Raw genomic sequence first — 16954 nt, 5'->3', positions numbered from 1 at the left:
GATAGAACGATTCCGTAGAAATTACACTCGCTGAAACCATGGCCTGACGTTGACCTGCCATAGGTCAGCGACCTTACAAAGTACATCTAAATTCTTGATGCCAAACGATCCGCTATTCAATTGTCCATAGCTGTGCAAAATTTGGCGCGGCTATGCCGCGTCGTTCGGAAACTATTCTAGGAAAAACCTTCGGGGGGTCAATTTGACCCCCACCTGAGCGCGTGTTAGAGCAGCCAAAAAAGCGAAAGCGCCCAGAAGTGGAAGGATGCCTGCGTTACCAGTCTGGCAAAGCGAAAGATACGAACAAGACGCGGACAAAAACGGAGCGAAAGCTTAGAAGCAAACAGCCGGATGCCACGCCAAAGCACACGACTCTTTGACCTCGCGCCGGGCTGATTAGCGGCCAGTGATGCCGTCACGCGACGCCAGCGACGCCTGGCGATGTCACCAATGAACTGGCCTGGTCGGCCGTGGCGAGCGGCCGACCAGGCCAGTTCAGTGTATGCGGTTGCGGATGTACGGCGCATAGTTTTTATATTTACGCATTATCTATTATTCTATATTATATACATTGTTATAATATACCGCTATTATTATATATAGCTATTGTATATATATATATATATATATATATATATATATATATATATATATATATATATTACAGCTATACGCCCACGGAGGCAGAACAAATGATCAATTTGTTAGTATGTACGAGACACAACACAAACTTTTGATCAGGAAATCTGACGCAAGACCTACACGCTATGAATAAAATAACAAGTGTAGACATCAGCACTGTCATTGCGACACCTGAACAAGATCTGCACGCCACCTGGCAACGATGACATATTTTGCCAATGTTGCCAAGCTTTGCATCAGCTTATCAGACAAGCTTGTTCATAAAACACTTAATCGAGCTGAGCCTGGAGTCCCTTCATGACCGATATGATAGATCTTAATTGAATTCATAGGGTAATATTGGTACAAATATAATAAACATATTCCTACCAATAGCGTGAGTGCATCTCACGCGGAGAATAAGCGACTGGGAACTTCAACCTACCATTATGCCCAAGACTGTAAGACTCACAGCCAGTGCAACTGTATGTTGAATCAACTGTATGGCAACTGTATCACAAGCCCGCAATGTGTACTAGCAGGTGCTTAAACAATCATACGGAAACCTACGTCCACGAACATAGCGATAGAATATGCAGGTGCATCACATGGGTTAGGGCTCCTTCACCGAACCTTACCTCAAAAATGCCCATTCCTTTAACACAATGGCAATGGGCCCCGTATGCCACCCACGTCATACACACTTCCCAATGCAAATCGACGAACTTAAAGGCCTGTCTGAGTAATTAATAATATATATACATATATATATATATATATATAATATATATATAATATATATATATATATATATATATAATATAATATATATAAATAATATATATAATAAAAAATAATAATAATAATAACAACACAGTGTATAGTGAGTACAACAAATCACGGCAGCGCTTACCAAACATTATTTTCCCAGCCTAGGCCAGTCCGACCGCCCACCTGCCGCCCGTCACCGGGCTCCCCACCTTGCCTGGGGAACCAACCACCGGCGCCCACCTGCCGCCCGTCACCGGGCTCCCCACCTTGCCTGGGGAACCAACCACCGGCGCCCACCTGCCGCCCGTCACCGGGCTCCCCACCTTGCCTGGGGAACCAACCACCGGCGCCCACCTGCCGCCCGTCACCGGGCTCCCCACCTTGCCTGGGGAACCAACCACCGGCGCCCACCTGCCGCCCGTCACCGGGCTCCCCACCTTGCCTGGGGAACCAACCACCGGCGCCCACCTGCCGCCCGTCACCGGGCTCCCCACCTTGCCTGGGGAACCAACCACCGGCGCCCACCTGCCTCCCGTCACCGGGCTCCCCACCTTGCCTGGGGAACCAACCACCGGTCCTGATCCTTGGGAATTAACTACTCGCAATCCCTATTTGTAAGACCGGTCTTAATTAAATGAGACCTTGAAATGAGATCAAATGAAAAGTTCTTAACTATACCAATGAAGTAACGACAATCATATCACCCGCTTCTTGCTCAGCCACTGGCATAAAAGTATTCGTGTTTAACACGCATCCGGGTGGCCGGTTGGTTGCGACGAACTCGGGTGGGGATGAGGGCATCTGACACCTGAAATTTCAAAACTAAGCGAGGTAATAAGGCATCAAATAAATAACAAAGGCATCAAATTCTCACGATATGTAGGACGCTATGTAAACTCATTTGTATCAAATTCTGAGATGCCAAGGATGGACCTTCGGGTCAAATAAGGTCAAACAAACTCAAACTTCAGACCACTTTCCAAAGTATTCGCCATCCAAACGCAACCTTCTCGCACATCCAATTTCAAACTAGGGCATTTCAGAGGCCGTATTTGACCTTTAGATGATAAGAATGACCAAATCGTTGGAGAACATTTTGATACTTCAATTCGCAACAACATCAAGAACTACCGTAGCGGCATGCTCCTCAAAGAAAACGCTTGATCAAAGCCATTTTAGGTCCGTAGCCTCCTATGACTATCAATTGTCTGATTGGCCCAGAAATCATATCAAAGCTGTGTGAATTCGTCGAAAACTCCGCTGTCGAATCATATTAAAAGATACTCAGGAAACGCTTTCCTCGACAGCCATGTCCGGACTCTGACCCGCTTCAAGTCAGCAGCCTTACAAGGCAGATATCATGTGTTGCACCGAAAGTTTGGCTATTCGCTTGTCTACAGCTAGACAAGGTTGGGTGCGGCTACGCCGCAACGTTGAAAAGTTATTCTGGAAAAAACTTCGGGAAGGCAAATTGACGCTTCCCCCGAGCTCATGATAAGGGGGGAACACAATTGATAACAGCAGGTGTTATAACAGTATTTACACACTACTACGTTCAAATGTTAACACCCTCGAATGGCACTCTCAAGTGGTGCGATTATTGCGCAGTTACGTTACGCTCAGTTCATATCGAGTAATAATAACAAACACATAAGCTGCGACGGAACTGGGCACAGCCCTTTATGCACGTGTTTTGCACGAGGGGCATGTTTCTGCTGCCGCTACAATGCAGTCGATCGCTGGCGGTCAGCGGCAGGGTGTGATGTGGACGACACAGGGCCGGCCGCTCGTGCGTCACGTCCGTCTGCTGCAGCCAGCCGGAGACGTAACCGAACCGGACTAGACCAGATCGGACCGGACCAGATCTAACCAGACCAGGCCAGATCAGACCAGGCCACACCAAACTAGAGCAGACCAGACCAGACCAGACAAGACCAGACAAGACCAGATCAGACCAGAACAAACCTTACCAGATCAGACCAGTTCAGACCTCACCACACCACACTTGACCGGACTGGACCGAACTCGAATGGACTGCGAGACCTGGGCCCGATTAGACCAGACCAGACCAGATCACGCCAGACCACATGAGACCAGACCAAACTTAACTGAGCCAGGCTCCGGCAGACAATGCCAATCCAGGCCGAAACGGTCCAGACCAGACCGGATCAAGCAGTACTGAACCCAAGTGTACTAGACCATGCTGAGCCGTACCATCGGTCCAACAGACCGGAGTTGATTGGCCTGGACCGCCTCACTCCGCGCCACGCCGTCCTCGGCTGTCCTGGCCTCTGGGGGGCCAGTCAAGTCCTGACCCAGGAACCAACGAGACCCAGCGCACGGCCCTGACCAGACCGGACCCGACCGGGTTGGACTGGATCCAGCCGAACGGAGCGGAGCAGACGGCGGCGTCTGCCTGTCCACTGTCCCGCGCCTCCCGAGCGTCCCCATCTGGGGCAGCACGCCGTGGTGGTGTGGCAGGAGGCCTCGTGACCGCCGGCCGAGCTTGACCGGGCGCGCCGCCGAGCCCCCGTGACCAGGCCTTCCGGCGAGCGCCGCGCCCCGTGCCGGTGGCGCCGGTGGCGTGCGGCCGTGTCCGGCGCGGTCGGAGTCCGCCTGAGCGGAGCCCAACGGCCCGGCCCAGAGCCGCCCAGGGCCGCCCGCCACGGCCACGCCCCCTGCCGGTGGCGCCGGTGACGTGTGGCCGTGTTCGGCGCGGTCGGAGTCCGCATGAGCGGAGCCCGACGGCACGGCCCAGAGCCGCCCGGAGCCGCCCGCCACGGCCGCGCCCGGCCTCTGCCATCAGCACTGAACCATGCCGGCGACCGGCGTCCCGCGCCCACATGTGACGCCCTCTTTTGATCCACGCAGCTCGTGAGCGATGGAACTGAGTTGCAATTTATGGTTTTAGAGCGATTTTGAAGGGATTTCGACGTGTTTCTTCAGAGAATAGTTTAATGCAGTGCCGGCTTAGGCAAAACTTCCTTCGCAGCTTCAAGAACTCAAGCAGGATCTGCAAACGTTTACGTCTACGAAATTTGATGGCAAACCGACGACTTGTCGGACGTGCTATGCATACAGAGCTGGTATGCTGGCAGGTACCCTATCCAGCATTACTCATAATCATCGCGTCTTTGGGCCCAGGACGGCTGAAGCGCTAAGTGCAGCCGCCAGCGAGGGCGAGACTGCGCCTTCTCGTCCTCCACGCGTACAAGCAGGTTCTTTCCGCGTGACACCTGCTACTCTTCCTGGACTGTCTGGCGCGTTAAGGCACCTGGGGACATTGAAAGCCAGTGGCGTAGAAGGAATTGCCGTACATTTGATGAGGTTAACATTCGCTGTGATTGCGCCTCACCTGCTGCACGTCGTTAATAGGTCGCTAGTGGTCGGAGACGTACCGGCTGTGTGGAAAACAGCTGATGGCCGGCTGTGTGGAAAACAGCTACCTTGATGCCTTTGCTTAAAATCGACGACCAAATCGGCCGAAATAAGTTTCCACGACTTTTCATCCTATCAGTGATGGAAACCTTTACGAGCGAATGGTCGGTAACCCGCTTGTATCAAACCCATCAAATAACACGTCATATGTCCCGAGCAACGCGACTTTCGCCTTAGTCACTCCACAAAGTCCACCTGTAGAGTAACCGGCCTTCTTTTATTCACTTTGGACAACTCATCATGTATGCTGAAGACGCTCAGTTCATTGACGCAGATGCTCCGGGCAATATTGGCGATCTTAGTGATCGGGTGGAAACAGCCCTTGTTATCACTCTAAATTGGTTTACGCAAAATCCTCTCAAAATTAATCCTCGAAAACTGATCTTCTGAAAGATGGTGGCGAAAAATGAAAAGCCCAGATGGCGGCGAAAACTGAAAAACAGGATCCAAAAAACGTTAAATTTTGCGGTCAAAATTATCAGTGGAGCGAAGAAATCCAAACATGAATCTCCCGCCCTGAAAACGCCCGGATGGCTCAAAATTAGAAACCTTTTGCCCGATGCAGATCGCTCTTGGCAGGCATCATTCAGGCATACTATGTCAATGTACGTAAGCTACACGAAACGGGCCCAAAACGGCCTCGCCAGAAGCAGCGTTCATCTCCCGTCACTGAAGACGGCGAGTTCCGTTTAAGCATGTGGCGCCTACTTGGTCATGCAGCGCCCGCGACCTCCTGATAGATAGCGGCTCGACGCCCTGATAGACTGACTGCGCCTGACGGGCCTACCCAACGACTCGCGTAGTTTAATACCCTGTTCCCGCTCTCTCAGCGCGGCCCATCTACAGCTGCGCCCCAGGCCGGGCCCACGCTCGGGTCACCGCGCCCCATCTCTCTGCATCCGCCGCCGCGTGGGGAGCGTCGCCACCCGGGATCTCGCGGCGGCCGTGGCGCACCGACGACAAACGGGACGCGGCGGGGCCGATGATTGCGTCTGCACTCCACGCGCGCCAGCAGCGTACGGTAATTATCCGAGCTGACGGCGCGCTCATTACGCCACGCGCCGCAGCGATACGCGGACCAAGCGATCCCCAGGCCAACGGCGGTCCGCGGACCAACGGCGGTCCGCGGACCAACGGCGGTCCGCGGGCCAACGGCGGTCCGCGGACGAAGGCCCTCGCGCAAGTAAGCAACGATCCTGAAATTACGGCGATCCTGGACCAGCACATCACCAGGACCAGCGAAGTAGTCTAGACCCAACAATGGTTCCGGACGAACGGTGGCGTTGGACCAACAGTGGTACGAGGATAACCGCCAGTTCCTGGAAGAGAACTCGCACCCACGGGGTGGGCGTCCTTGGGACCTTCGGACGGGTCCCCGAGCGATAACTCTCATCCCCGTAGACACATCCCACGGGGGAGTGGATCTTCGGACGGAGTCTGGATGAGGTCTCGTACCCACGGGACTCATCTTCAGATGAAACCCGCTCCGCAGGGGAATAGAACAGCTAAAGCCTATCCCAACTCACGGAAAACATGCGCATTGCATAGACATTAAGGTGACGCAAACATTGGCTCCAACTGATATTTTGAAACCATCGGTCATGGTCTTCGAAACCAAGGCAGGTCAAATCAGCGGAGTTAGTTACAAACGACATGTATAAACAGTGGTATAAGCCTTTGGCTTGGGCAGACAGAAGACCACCCATTATGCAGAAGAAACATAACTGGCACTCTCGAATACTCTCGCAGCATAACCGCCTTGGGCAGAGTTATCCGGAGCATTCCGAGCACGGCCAGCCACTACTCCAGAGCCTTTGCGCCGTGTCCACTTAAGAGTCTCGCAGCATAACCGCCCTGGGCAGAGTTATCCGGAGTATTCTGAGCACGGCCAGCCACTACTCCAGAGCCTTCGCGCCGTGTCCACTATCCTAGAGCCCGTGGCCACTGTTCTAGGGCCCGAGTCCATTGCCATAAAATCCGTGTCCATCGCTCTAGAGCCCGTGTCTACTGTGCTAGAGCCCGTGCCTACCGTCCTAGAGCCCGTGTCCACTGTTCTAGGGCCCGAGTCCGCTGCCATAAAATCCGTGTCCACCGTTCTAAAGCCCGTGTCCACTGTCATGGAGCCCGTGTCCACTGAGCTAGAGCCCGTGTCCACTGTGCTAGAGCCCGTGTCCACTGTTCTCGAGTCCATGTCCACTGCGCTACAGCCTGTGTCCGATGTCCTGGAGCCCGTGTCCGCTGTCGGTGAGCCTGTGTCTTCCTCTGGTTGAGCCTCCGGCTCGTGTCACTGCCCAGGTTGTCTCGAGGCCAGGCGGCTCATAAAGTCGGTGGGCGCGCGCGCCCCTGATTGACCGCTAACTCCCACGGATTACCGGCCATCTTTGATGACGTCGCAATCTACTAATACGAAAGCCCCGAGCCCGAGCCTTGCTGAGTGGCTGGTACGACCGCTGCCAGCAGTGGCGGCGTCGAGCATCAGGCTAGTCCATCGTCACAGCATGCCGCGCCAACACTGGTCATGACTGCAACTGTGAAAACGAAGCACATCAAACCTGTCATAAGGATAATTAATTAAAAGTTCGTTTTTCATCCTTTGCTGTCGGCATAGGGGCTTGAGGACGAACTCAGCTGCCGATCCTATATGCTATACTGGCTACAGTATACGGAGGCTGTATGTACTATTCTGGCTATAGTATACTGAGGCTTTATACTACTGCCACTTTAATATACTAGGGCTAGGTACTACACTGATTTTTGGCGCTCTACACTTCTGCACAGCGGAATGGTTAACAGTTCCCCAGGGGCGACGAGTTTTGACGGCCATCGCCTCCCCCTCCTCCCAGCGCGGAGGGTGGGCACCGTGGCGAATCGAATGCTGTAGGTGCCCACCGTAGTCGACGTCGTGTCAAAGTGGCTACAAAATCACGCTCGCTCTCAGTGTGAACTGCAGTGTTTCGACCACGGACATATGTCCGCAGTGTCTCAGCTCGGCCCATGTGCTTCCGGACGCAATCTCGGACATGGTAACTACCAGACCACTTCAGGCCACGGCGGGGCCTCCAAAACGCACGGACACCGGAATCACTCTCACAACGTGCCAGCCGCGCACGTTCGCAAGAGAGCAGAGGGGGCCGCCAACGGCCCCACCGGGCTTACACTGCGCTGCCAGCCGCGTGCTTGTTGCGCCAGCGCGCTGATCGTGCCGACAGTCGTCCCCGGCGCAGCGGGCTGGCGGATGGGCCGTCCCCGGCACAGACGGCACGTCTCCACCCCGAGACGTGCCGTCTCCTCCGGCCGCTGGAACCGGCCGCCACTGGCAGACGTGCCGGCCCCGCTCGAAATAGGCGCCGCACGCGCCGGGGGCATCCATCGCCGCGGTCCATCGCAGCCACGCTTTGACGCCCAGAGCGCGGCCAAATCATGAATTTATCGACGGTAATTAATTTGTTGTGCCCCGGCATTCCAGCACGCGACGCCAGGCCTGAGCTGCGTAGGTGCTTGGGCTTGACTCGCAACCACTGTTGTGTATTACCTGCCAATGATCGGGTTATGTAATGGGTTGAAACGCCAGCGGCCAGGCCGCTCCCGCAAGATACATACTTAGATTTAAAGTAGTCCGCGGAAGGTGAAGGAGTTAATTCGTTGAGTGGACATCTTGTCAAGTTTCCGCTCGATCGTCTAATTCACGCACTAATGTCAGTTTGGTGATTACCTTGCAAGTCACGTAGCATGCTTGGGCAAGGACGCGATCTCTCACGAGGGTGGCACCAGGGAGGGCGACGAAACACGAGCTGGTAGCGACGCCGGAACTCACGACACGCCGCGCAGCCCCAGGGTGAGCGCTTCAGCCAGCCGTCGTCGTCGTCATTGGGGCTTTACGACGCACTCAGCTGCTGAAGCTACATGGCGTCACCTTCCTTTCACCCTGGCAGGACGAACGGGCACCGCGGAGAATCGAACCCCGCACATATCTGGTTTCCCAGACACGCAGTGGTTAGCGCGGTCCAGCCAGCTGTGCTGGCCCTCTTTGCCAACATCCAACGCCAGCCTGTCTCCTCTTCACCCCTTCACATTGGAGCTGACCTATCAAACAAACGTAGCGGCATATCCATATTTTGGGTGAAGCGTGTAGCGTACGAGCATGAGATGAAGCCTATTGCTGGAAGCAAACGTTGGAGACTGGCCAGCCAGCGCCCCCGACACCGCCGCTCCAGAGGTTGGCCAGCGCCCGTCGGTGTGGCGGCTCCTGCCCCATCTGACGTCGGAGTGTGGCTGGCCAGCACCCCGCTGCCGCAGCTCCTGTTCCCATCTGACGTCTGCGTGTGGCTGGCCAGCACCCCGGTGCTGCCGCTCCAGGGTCGCCCACATCTTCTGCCCCATCTGACGCCTGAGCGTGACGGGCCAGTGCCTGTCGGTGCCGCAGCTCCTGCCCCATCTGACGCCTGAGCGTGGCTAGCCAGTGCCTGTCGGTGCCGCAGCTCCTGTCCTATCCGACGCCTGAGCGTGACGGGTCAGTAACTGTCGGTGCCGCAGCTCCTGCCCCATCTGACGCCTGAGCGTGACGGGCCAGTGCCTGTCAGTGCCGCAGCTCCTGCCCAATCTGACGCCTGAGCGTGACGGGCCAGTGCCTGTCGGTGCCGCAGCTCCTGCCCCATCTGACGCCTGAGCGTGACGGGCCAGTGCCTGTCAGTGCCGCAGCTCCTGCCCAATCTGACGCCTGAGCGTGATGGGCCAGTGCCTGTCGGTGCCGCAGCTCCTGCCCAATCTGACGCCTGAGCGTGACTGGCCTCGCCGCACTGTCCCCGGAGGTACGGTGGCACCAGACGCGCCGCGTCAGGCCTGGCCTCGACCGACCGTTTCGCTTGGCCGACACTCTCTTTGGGGGCGCCAACACTGCCCTCCAGCCGCTGGTGAGTCACCGAGTCGGCACCGGTCAGATTCTGGATCACACCATCTCACCGTGTTTCGAGACGCACACCTCACTCCAGCGCTGAGGATGTGACGTAGATGCTGCCCCTCCTCGGCAGCTGCAACCGACAGCAACGCTTGGGCAACACATAGGTAGTGTATGACAGGCACTACAGACTGGATACACAGAGCATAAAGTGAATTATGGGTGGCTCACGGTGTAAGTGGAGCGTATCATTGAAAGAACCAACTCAGGCCATGTCAGCTTACCCACCCTAGGAAAGTCCGTTTGGCAATGCATTTGAAACCTTTTTACATTGTGTGCGATTTCAGAGCGCAGATGTACCAAACTTTAATGTTTAACGAGCATTTCAGAGATTACATCACTGATAGGCTGATAAAGGTCCCAATAATATACCACTGGAAAGCAGAGGCGTAATATCAAGGTAAATATTCATTCAGCCAGATTTGTTTCGACTCATGCTGGGTGACGCCCTAACATTTCATTAATTTCACGGTGTGAAACTTCAGTTCATCTCGAAGACCTTTTTCGAAGTGCCGAGATGAATAACTGAGGAATCTTTCAATTATTCCATCTGGTTCCTTCAGAAAGCTATTAAAAACCAGCTGAAGTTCCGGGCTTTCCAATACCCAAACGTAAAAACCGCATGCGGTGTCATAAACACTATCAAACACATCACAGAACATCATCTCAAATCAAGCCATCCTAACCGCTCCACATTACGCAGAACGTGACCAGACGGTGTTCGGCGCCTGCTGGTGTTACGTAAGTGTCTGCAATCGAGCGCTGCCCGCCAGACACGCGAATGTCACACCTCTGCCAGGACATGCCGGCGACGGCATTACGGGACAGCACGCCTCCACGCAGCGACCTACAGCGCACCAATGACAAAAAAGAGCACCCCGCCCCCAGTGGCACGTGCCAGCCTGCGTCCCAAGTTCGGCGAGTGCCTACGAAGTCAAACTTGTCGGCAACTTCAGTGCGGCATTTAGTGACAGAGCTGTCACGAACTGCACCCCCAGCGGGGCGCCTCGGCTGATCTAATTGAGCCTGGCTGTGCGGAGCGCGACGTGCGCGGAGGGCGACGGCGGCGGTGGCGGCTGTGAGAAGGTCTCAGCCCAAACGCCGGGCCGTGCCCCAGCGGCAGACCGAGTCGCGGACAACTTTGGGCCGCGAACTGCTCACTCCAGACAAGCCGACCCTTCCAAACAATCACCGTCGCAGCCGACTGAATTCCTTCTCATTGGTTATTCCCACTTCACGCACGTCTTACGCTATCGGTCTTCTCCTTAAACCCCTACCACGTATCTAAAACCAACCCTGTCGAGCAACTAGCCATCCCACTAACAGTCCGACCACAGTCCACTACCGGCCTCACCACCTGATGGCTGCTCGCTCCAGGCGACCTCACTCCTCGCCCCGCACCCGATCCGTCCCACATCCGCTTGCCACCGCGCTCTGCGGCAAAACCCATCCAGGGACGAAAACACGGAGTAAGCCGAGCCCCGCCGCGCGTGACCGGCAAGCGAGAACCACTCCTACCCGGTGCCGAACCGGCACCACCGAAACGGCCGGCGACAGGCGAGTCTGGTGAGCTGCCGTACCGATGCGGCACAGACGGAACCGCGGCGTCGTCCGGCGGAGAGCGGGCCTCCTCCGGCGCCCTCTGACCTCGAGCCAATCATCACAGGGCGGCGTCACACACCAACGCCCGTGCAGCTCGGGCTTGATTTGCGGCATTACGCAATTTGGGACGGCGCCGGCCGTCTAGTATCGGTAATGTCATGCAGCACGTGCCAGCTGCTCGGCGGTTGGTGCTGACGAGAACAAGGAGGGACACGCGGGGTAGTGCCGCTCCGACACCCACTGACACGTCTCGAATTCCCAGGAGCTCGCGCCGGCGCGGGGCGAGCGCGTGCCACGGCACGCCCCGCGCACGCCGGCACCGGCCGGGAGATTGGTGGCACGCCGGGCGGCCGGCTGCGCCGCCGTCGCCGAGCCCTTCCCAGCCGCGGCAGGGGCGGGGCTGGCCGAGGCTCGGTCACGGCGCTGGGCAGGCCGGCAGGCCCGCCACAGTCTAGGAGACCCGAGCCGGAGCGGCAGCCAGCCGGTCACGTACACCCTCATCCAATGACTACTGCACATTTAGCAGCCACGCAACAACTCGTTTAGCATGACGGTGGGTTCTCTGGAGTACATCCAGCCACCTAACAGCCAAATAACGCCAGCGCATATCACAACGAATCCCGGCATGACGGCAGGACGATACATTGCCGCACTCTAAGCCCTGTGACAATGCGCCTCCAGCACGCTTTCCTTCGAATGGAACCGATTAGGGCTGACGACGACAGGATCTCCCCATATCAATCTTAATGATATTGGCATGCACTTGGTGCGCTGGCGCAGGCAGGAAAGCTGGGCGTTGGCCATTGTGCGACAGGAACGCACACGGATCAGGAACGAATTGGAATCGACCGATGAGAGCATCTTGCGAAGCACCCGTGCAATACATAACACCGCCGTTTGGCGGCCACCCTGGAATCCAAGCGTGTTTTAGGTTCGTGTTTATCAACTGGTGTAGGTGTAGCACGGTAATCTACCGCCATGATTTGCTGTACGATAATTCGACGAGGAAAAAGCACGCAATTTTAGAGGAAAACAGTACTGACACTGGGTAGAATCGAGACGTCAATCACGCCATTAAGGAAACGATATGGAATCCTGCATTTTGGCAGCAGGTCTGGCATGGTATTTTGGCTTTAGGGGCAGGTCGACTGGAGCGGTGATTTCGCGCCCACTACTTGGTCAGACGGTCTTCATTCCATCGACGCGCGTGTGCAGTGCGCTATGCACTCTAGGTCACCAAGCCCGAGCTGCGCGAACCAAAGTTGGAGCCACACAGTCAAGGCCATTGAAGAGGTGAGTAGGTTGTCTTAAAATCAATATGCTTCATGAAATCTAAAACTATCTTAGTGTCAAAGATCGGTTCCTCCCCAATGAAGACGCACAGACAGTCCCCATCGTGCGTAGAGGCCGAAGTAACGCCGACGCTCAGATTCCAAGTGGTGACACTGCACGAGCACATAAACAACGGACAGTGGGTAGTCGCACCTGGGACACGATGGCGCTTGACCTCCAGACAGAAGAAACCCGTGCGATCCGTAAATGTGGCCGATACGGAGGCGACAGAGGCTGGCTTCCTCCCTCCTTACAGCGGGGAGATTGTGGCCGATACGGAGGCGACAGAGGCTGTCTTCCTCCCTCCTACTATTGCAGTGTGGAGATTGTGGCCGATACGGAGGCGACAGAGGCTGGCTTCCTCCCTCCTACTATTGCAGTGTGGAGATTGTGGCCGATACGGAGGCGACAGAGACTGGCTTCCTCCCTCCTACTATCGCAGTGTGGAGATAGGCAATCACCGACGCGGTATTTACCGCCCTCAGCTAATTTCTTGCGTTGCCATGGATGTCTGTGCTCACCTGATCCCAGGATTGTTCAAGTTTTCTTTCAGACGGGCGGAGAGCAGCTGCCTAAAGCCAGAGTATGGTGCACGAGCGAAACTAGGTCGTGGTCCAACTGCAGCCTCCTTGGCCGACACATCGGCTTTCTCGTTAACAGTCAGTCCGACGTCCTCTGGCACCCACACAAAGGCCACATGCTCCACACCAAAGTTAACCGGGCATCTCTCGCACGCGTCTTGTGCCGTAAAAACCTAGGATGGGAAGATCCGAGGGCGCAGCGCTCGGACAGCGCGTGCGCTAGCTCGTTGGCCACCTCGGCTTATTCGTAACCGCATTGCACTATACACCTAAAGCTGGTGTTGGAACGGACGGGAATTCGCCAGAAATTCGATAACTGCGTCTCCATAATGTGTCAATGGCGTAAAGCAGTTGATGTCTGTCACATATTCCTGTCATAACCTGCGCTTCGACTCGTGCACAACGCGACCAGCCTGAACCACTCTTTTAAAACAAAACACCATTTGGCGTTACGGACGGCCGGTTAAAGCGTTTCAATGCTTTTTCTATAAGGATAGCAGCCTTGCATTCCTCCGGCCGCCAGGGCACTGGCGGCCGCCCGGGTTTGCTCCATGTCAGGAGAGTGAATTATCGAACCGCCGTCACAATAGCTGAATGTATGCGCTCCGTCGGAGACGTTACTGGATCTCCGACTGGGGACGCACGTCGCAGAAAACGTTGCCCCGCCAGCTCGTCGGATAGTCCATCGCGGTGGCCGAATACCTGGGTGAGAAGCGCTGTTGTTCAGCCGGTATTCGATGGGAAAGTGATCGCTGCCTAAAGGGCAGCTGTCAACCTCCCCAACTGGTTATACGGTGTTGGCGCGTATATTGGGGGTCAAAAGCTGAATTACCACCCGGCCGCAGTGGAATGTAGGTAGCATGTTCAGTATCTAAAATACAGACTGTATATGTTAAGGAGAAGTTCAAGTCTCCTGCCTCTGTTGTTCGTAAGAGCACAACCCCACGTCGTGTCCTGTGAGTTAAACTCGCCGAGGACCAAGAACGGTGATGGAAGTTGGCACAGACCGATTCCACCGATGAGTGACGTCGGTCGACCGTAGGTGGTAAGTATAGCAGACTGTTGGCTTTATAACGCCCAGGTCAGCCGTAACGGCGATGGCTTGCAGTTCAGTGCGGATATTACGCTTGGTATATGGAACCCTGCTATGCACCAACATGGGCAATCGTGTCTAACCTCACGCCGTTTTAAAACATTCAGTACCATTTAATGATTTGAAGTCCACCAGGAGTGAGCTTCGTTACCACCGGATTACGGCAGAACACAAGCCCTTGCAGATCAGTCAAGTTAGCCCTAAAACCGCGATGGTTCCACTGTAAAATTAAGCACGACGTGGCGGCTGCTGGTCATCTAGTTAGTACAAAATTGTCAGTGTTTTAAACATGGGACCCGGCTCCGGTTCTTGGTCCCAACCGCTGATCAGTCCGACGAACAGCCTCGGCGGATCCGGACTGAGCCCTGGGCCGGGCCCTCGGGCTCCCACCGTCCGTGGGAGACACCGGGCACGGTGGAACCCGTTGGGCGCCACGGCCCAGGGCCTTGGACGATATCTTGTCCAGAGTTTGCACGTCAGCGAACCTAGGCGGCGGTGTTGGGAGCGGGCCCATTGCACATCAGCGAACCTCGGCGGCAGTGTTGGGAGCGGACCCATTGCACATCAGCGAACCTCGGCGGCGGTGTTGGGGGCGGACCCATTGCACATCAGCGAACCTCGGCGGCGGTGTTGGGGGCGGACCTACTGCACATCAGCGAACCTAGGCGGTGGTGTTGGGGACAGGCCTATTGCACCCGCCGGGGCAGGCGCGGACGCTGGAGGGGGGTCGCTGGAAGTGGGGGAGCGCAGAAACCCAGGTGTTCGGAACGAGCTACACGCCTCCCCCCCCCCCCCCCCCTCCCCGCGGACCCGAGTCCAGAACATCAGGCCAGCTTGCACCCTTGTCCCTTGCGGCCGCTGTGGCAGGGGCATGACGACCAGCTGGCGCACTCTTCCCTGTACGAAGGGTGGCTCCAAAAGCTTTGCAAGCCGTTGAGTGCCAACTCCCTTCCCAATGCTTGTTCTCCGGGAGTCCCTATACGCTGCAAATGCGCGATTGAGTAGGCTGCCGGCGGCCAGCGGGCTGTCGGTCGGCTACAGTAGCGGGCTGAAGGGATGCGGAATGTAACGGGGAGCCCCCGAACCCCGGTCACGTTGTACCAGGGTCCATCGCTCCTCTTCCGGTATTCCAGGTGGGGACTGAGGGGATCTAGATGGGGGGTTAACCAGGGGGGGGGGGAGGGGGAGGCCTCACGGCCCCTGAGGCGGTCGGGGCGCCACTAAACATTATGGTAGCCGCTAACTGGCAACCCTCCTTTCCTCTATGAGTGGAGGTGGCGGCGGAGGCCCAAAGGGCCAGGACAGAGGTGATCATGGTGGTGAAATATCCGACGGTCATGCTTTTTAATGCATCAAGACCACGCACTTGGCCAGCATTGGACGGCGTAACTGTGGATCTCACTGAAGAAGCCAGGACATCACGATAGGTCTTCTTTTCTGAAGACACCTTGTACTCACGTCGAGCATCTCCGAATGAAATTCCTTCCTTGACTTCCTTCCTTTTGTAACAAAACGACACGCTTTCACAGCAGCAGCATACGGGTTCATTTCACATCGCATTAACGACATCCACGAGGTATGATTGCGTACACATCGCGGCCGAGTGAGCGGGATGTTTTCTCAACAGTGTGTTTCAGCAAACCACGGCAAAGACATTGGTACTTGCCGATGCCAACATGAACGTAACATCTTAGTGCGCAATTTGTAGTGCGTCAGATCATTGCATTCGATTCCAGGTATGTTGCCAAACATCTCGCCCTGACAGGAAGGGGGGTCGACGCGACTCCCCAAACTTTTCTGAGGATATCTCCCCAGCATGCTGTGTAATCCCATCCAAATTTTGGGTAGCTTATGTGGAATCCATCGTGCGTATTTTATATCAAAGACGTGCCAAAGACGTCACGTGTCATTTCTGGTTTCAAAGCAGTGGCGGTTTTTTAGGAGCATCGCACGCCGTCCCTTGCAGGCGCGGGCGGCGGTTTTTTAGGAGCATCGCACACCGTCCCCTTGCAGGCGCGGGCGACGGGGTTTTAGGAGCACCGTACGCCGACCCCCTTGCAGGCGCGGGCGGCGGGCGGCGAGCGATGATTTCGCGGACCACCCGCGATGGGCCAACATTGTCACATTAAGGGAGTCCTACATCAAAAACGCACGCTCGAAAAACATAAGGCTGTACACCATCGCAATCATAATCGAACAACAAACACGCCTGTTTGGTTGCGTGTGGTGATCTACGAAACATGGTCACAAACATGGTCAAACACGCATATCAGTATGTAAAGCTAAGGCTTTTGGGGAGGGAAAAGATTTGACCTTTGAACTGGCATAATGGACAAATTATTGATCTTTCAACACAAAAACTTACTACCAATCGCAGGATCACGTGGAGACAAATCTGCCAGCATTTCTACTGAGCTCGATCTTTCTCAATTTTTTTTTGGGGGGGGGGGGCTCCCGGGTAGTGTAGTATTCAGGGGAGAGGAGCACGTGCCCTCTTAATCACATTGCTATATGCACCATATCCACGCAAACAAAATTCCACAAATCTCAAATAGGAGCCTG

The 16954-nt window shown here is 55.6% G+C and overlaps 1 protein-coding gene across 1 annotated transcript in view; it reads right to left on the bottom strand.

Annotated features, from left to right (window-relative positions):
- Positions 1-3113: 3113 nt before the first annotated feature.
- The window catches only part of shrb (charged multivesicular body protein shrub), a gene marked incomplete in the record, with an annotated part of 44406 nt that continues 30565 nt past the window's right edge, over positions 3114-16954 (bottom strand). Inside the window, 2 exon segments of the mRNA XM_037238987.1 lie at positions 3114-3131; positions 3743-3843. Of these exon segments, the coding sequence (XP_037094882.1) occupies positions 3114-3131; positions 3743-3843 (119 nt within the window).

This window comes from Pollicipes pollicipes, unplaced genomic scaffold, assembly GCF_011947565.3.
Source record: "Pollicipes pollicipes isolate AB1234 unplaced genomic scaffold, Ppol_2.1 Scaffold_3087;HRSCAF=3621_pilon_pilon_pilon, whole genome shotgun sequence".
Taxonomy (NCBI): Eukaryota; Metazoa; Arthropoda; class Thecostraca; order Pollicipedomorpha; family Pollicipedidae; genus Pollicipes; species Pollicipes pollicipes.
Note: the sequence above shows the minus strand (reverse complement) of the source record. Positions and strands in the feature narration are given on the sequence as shown.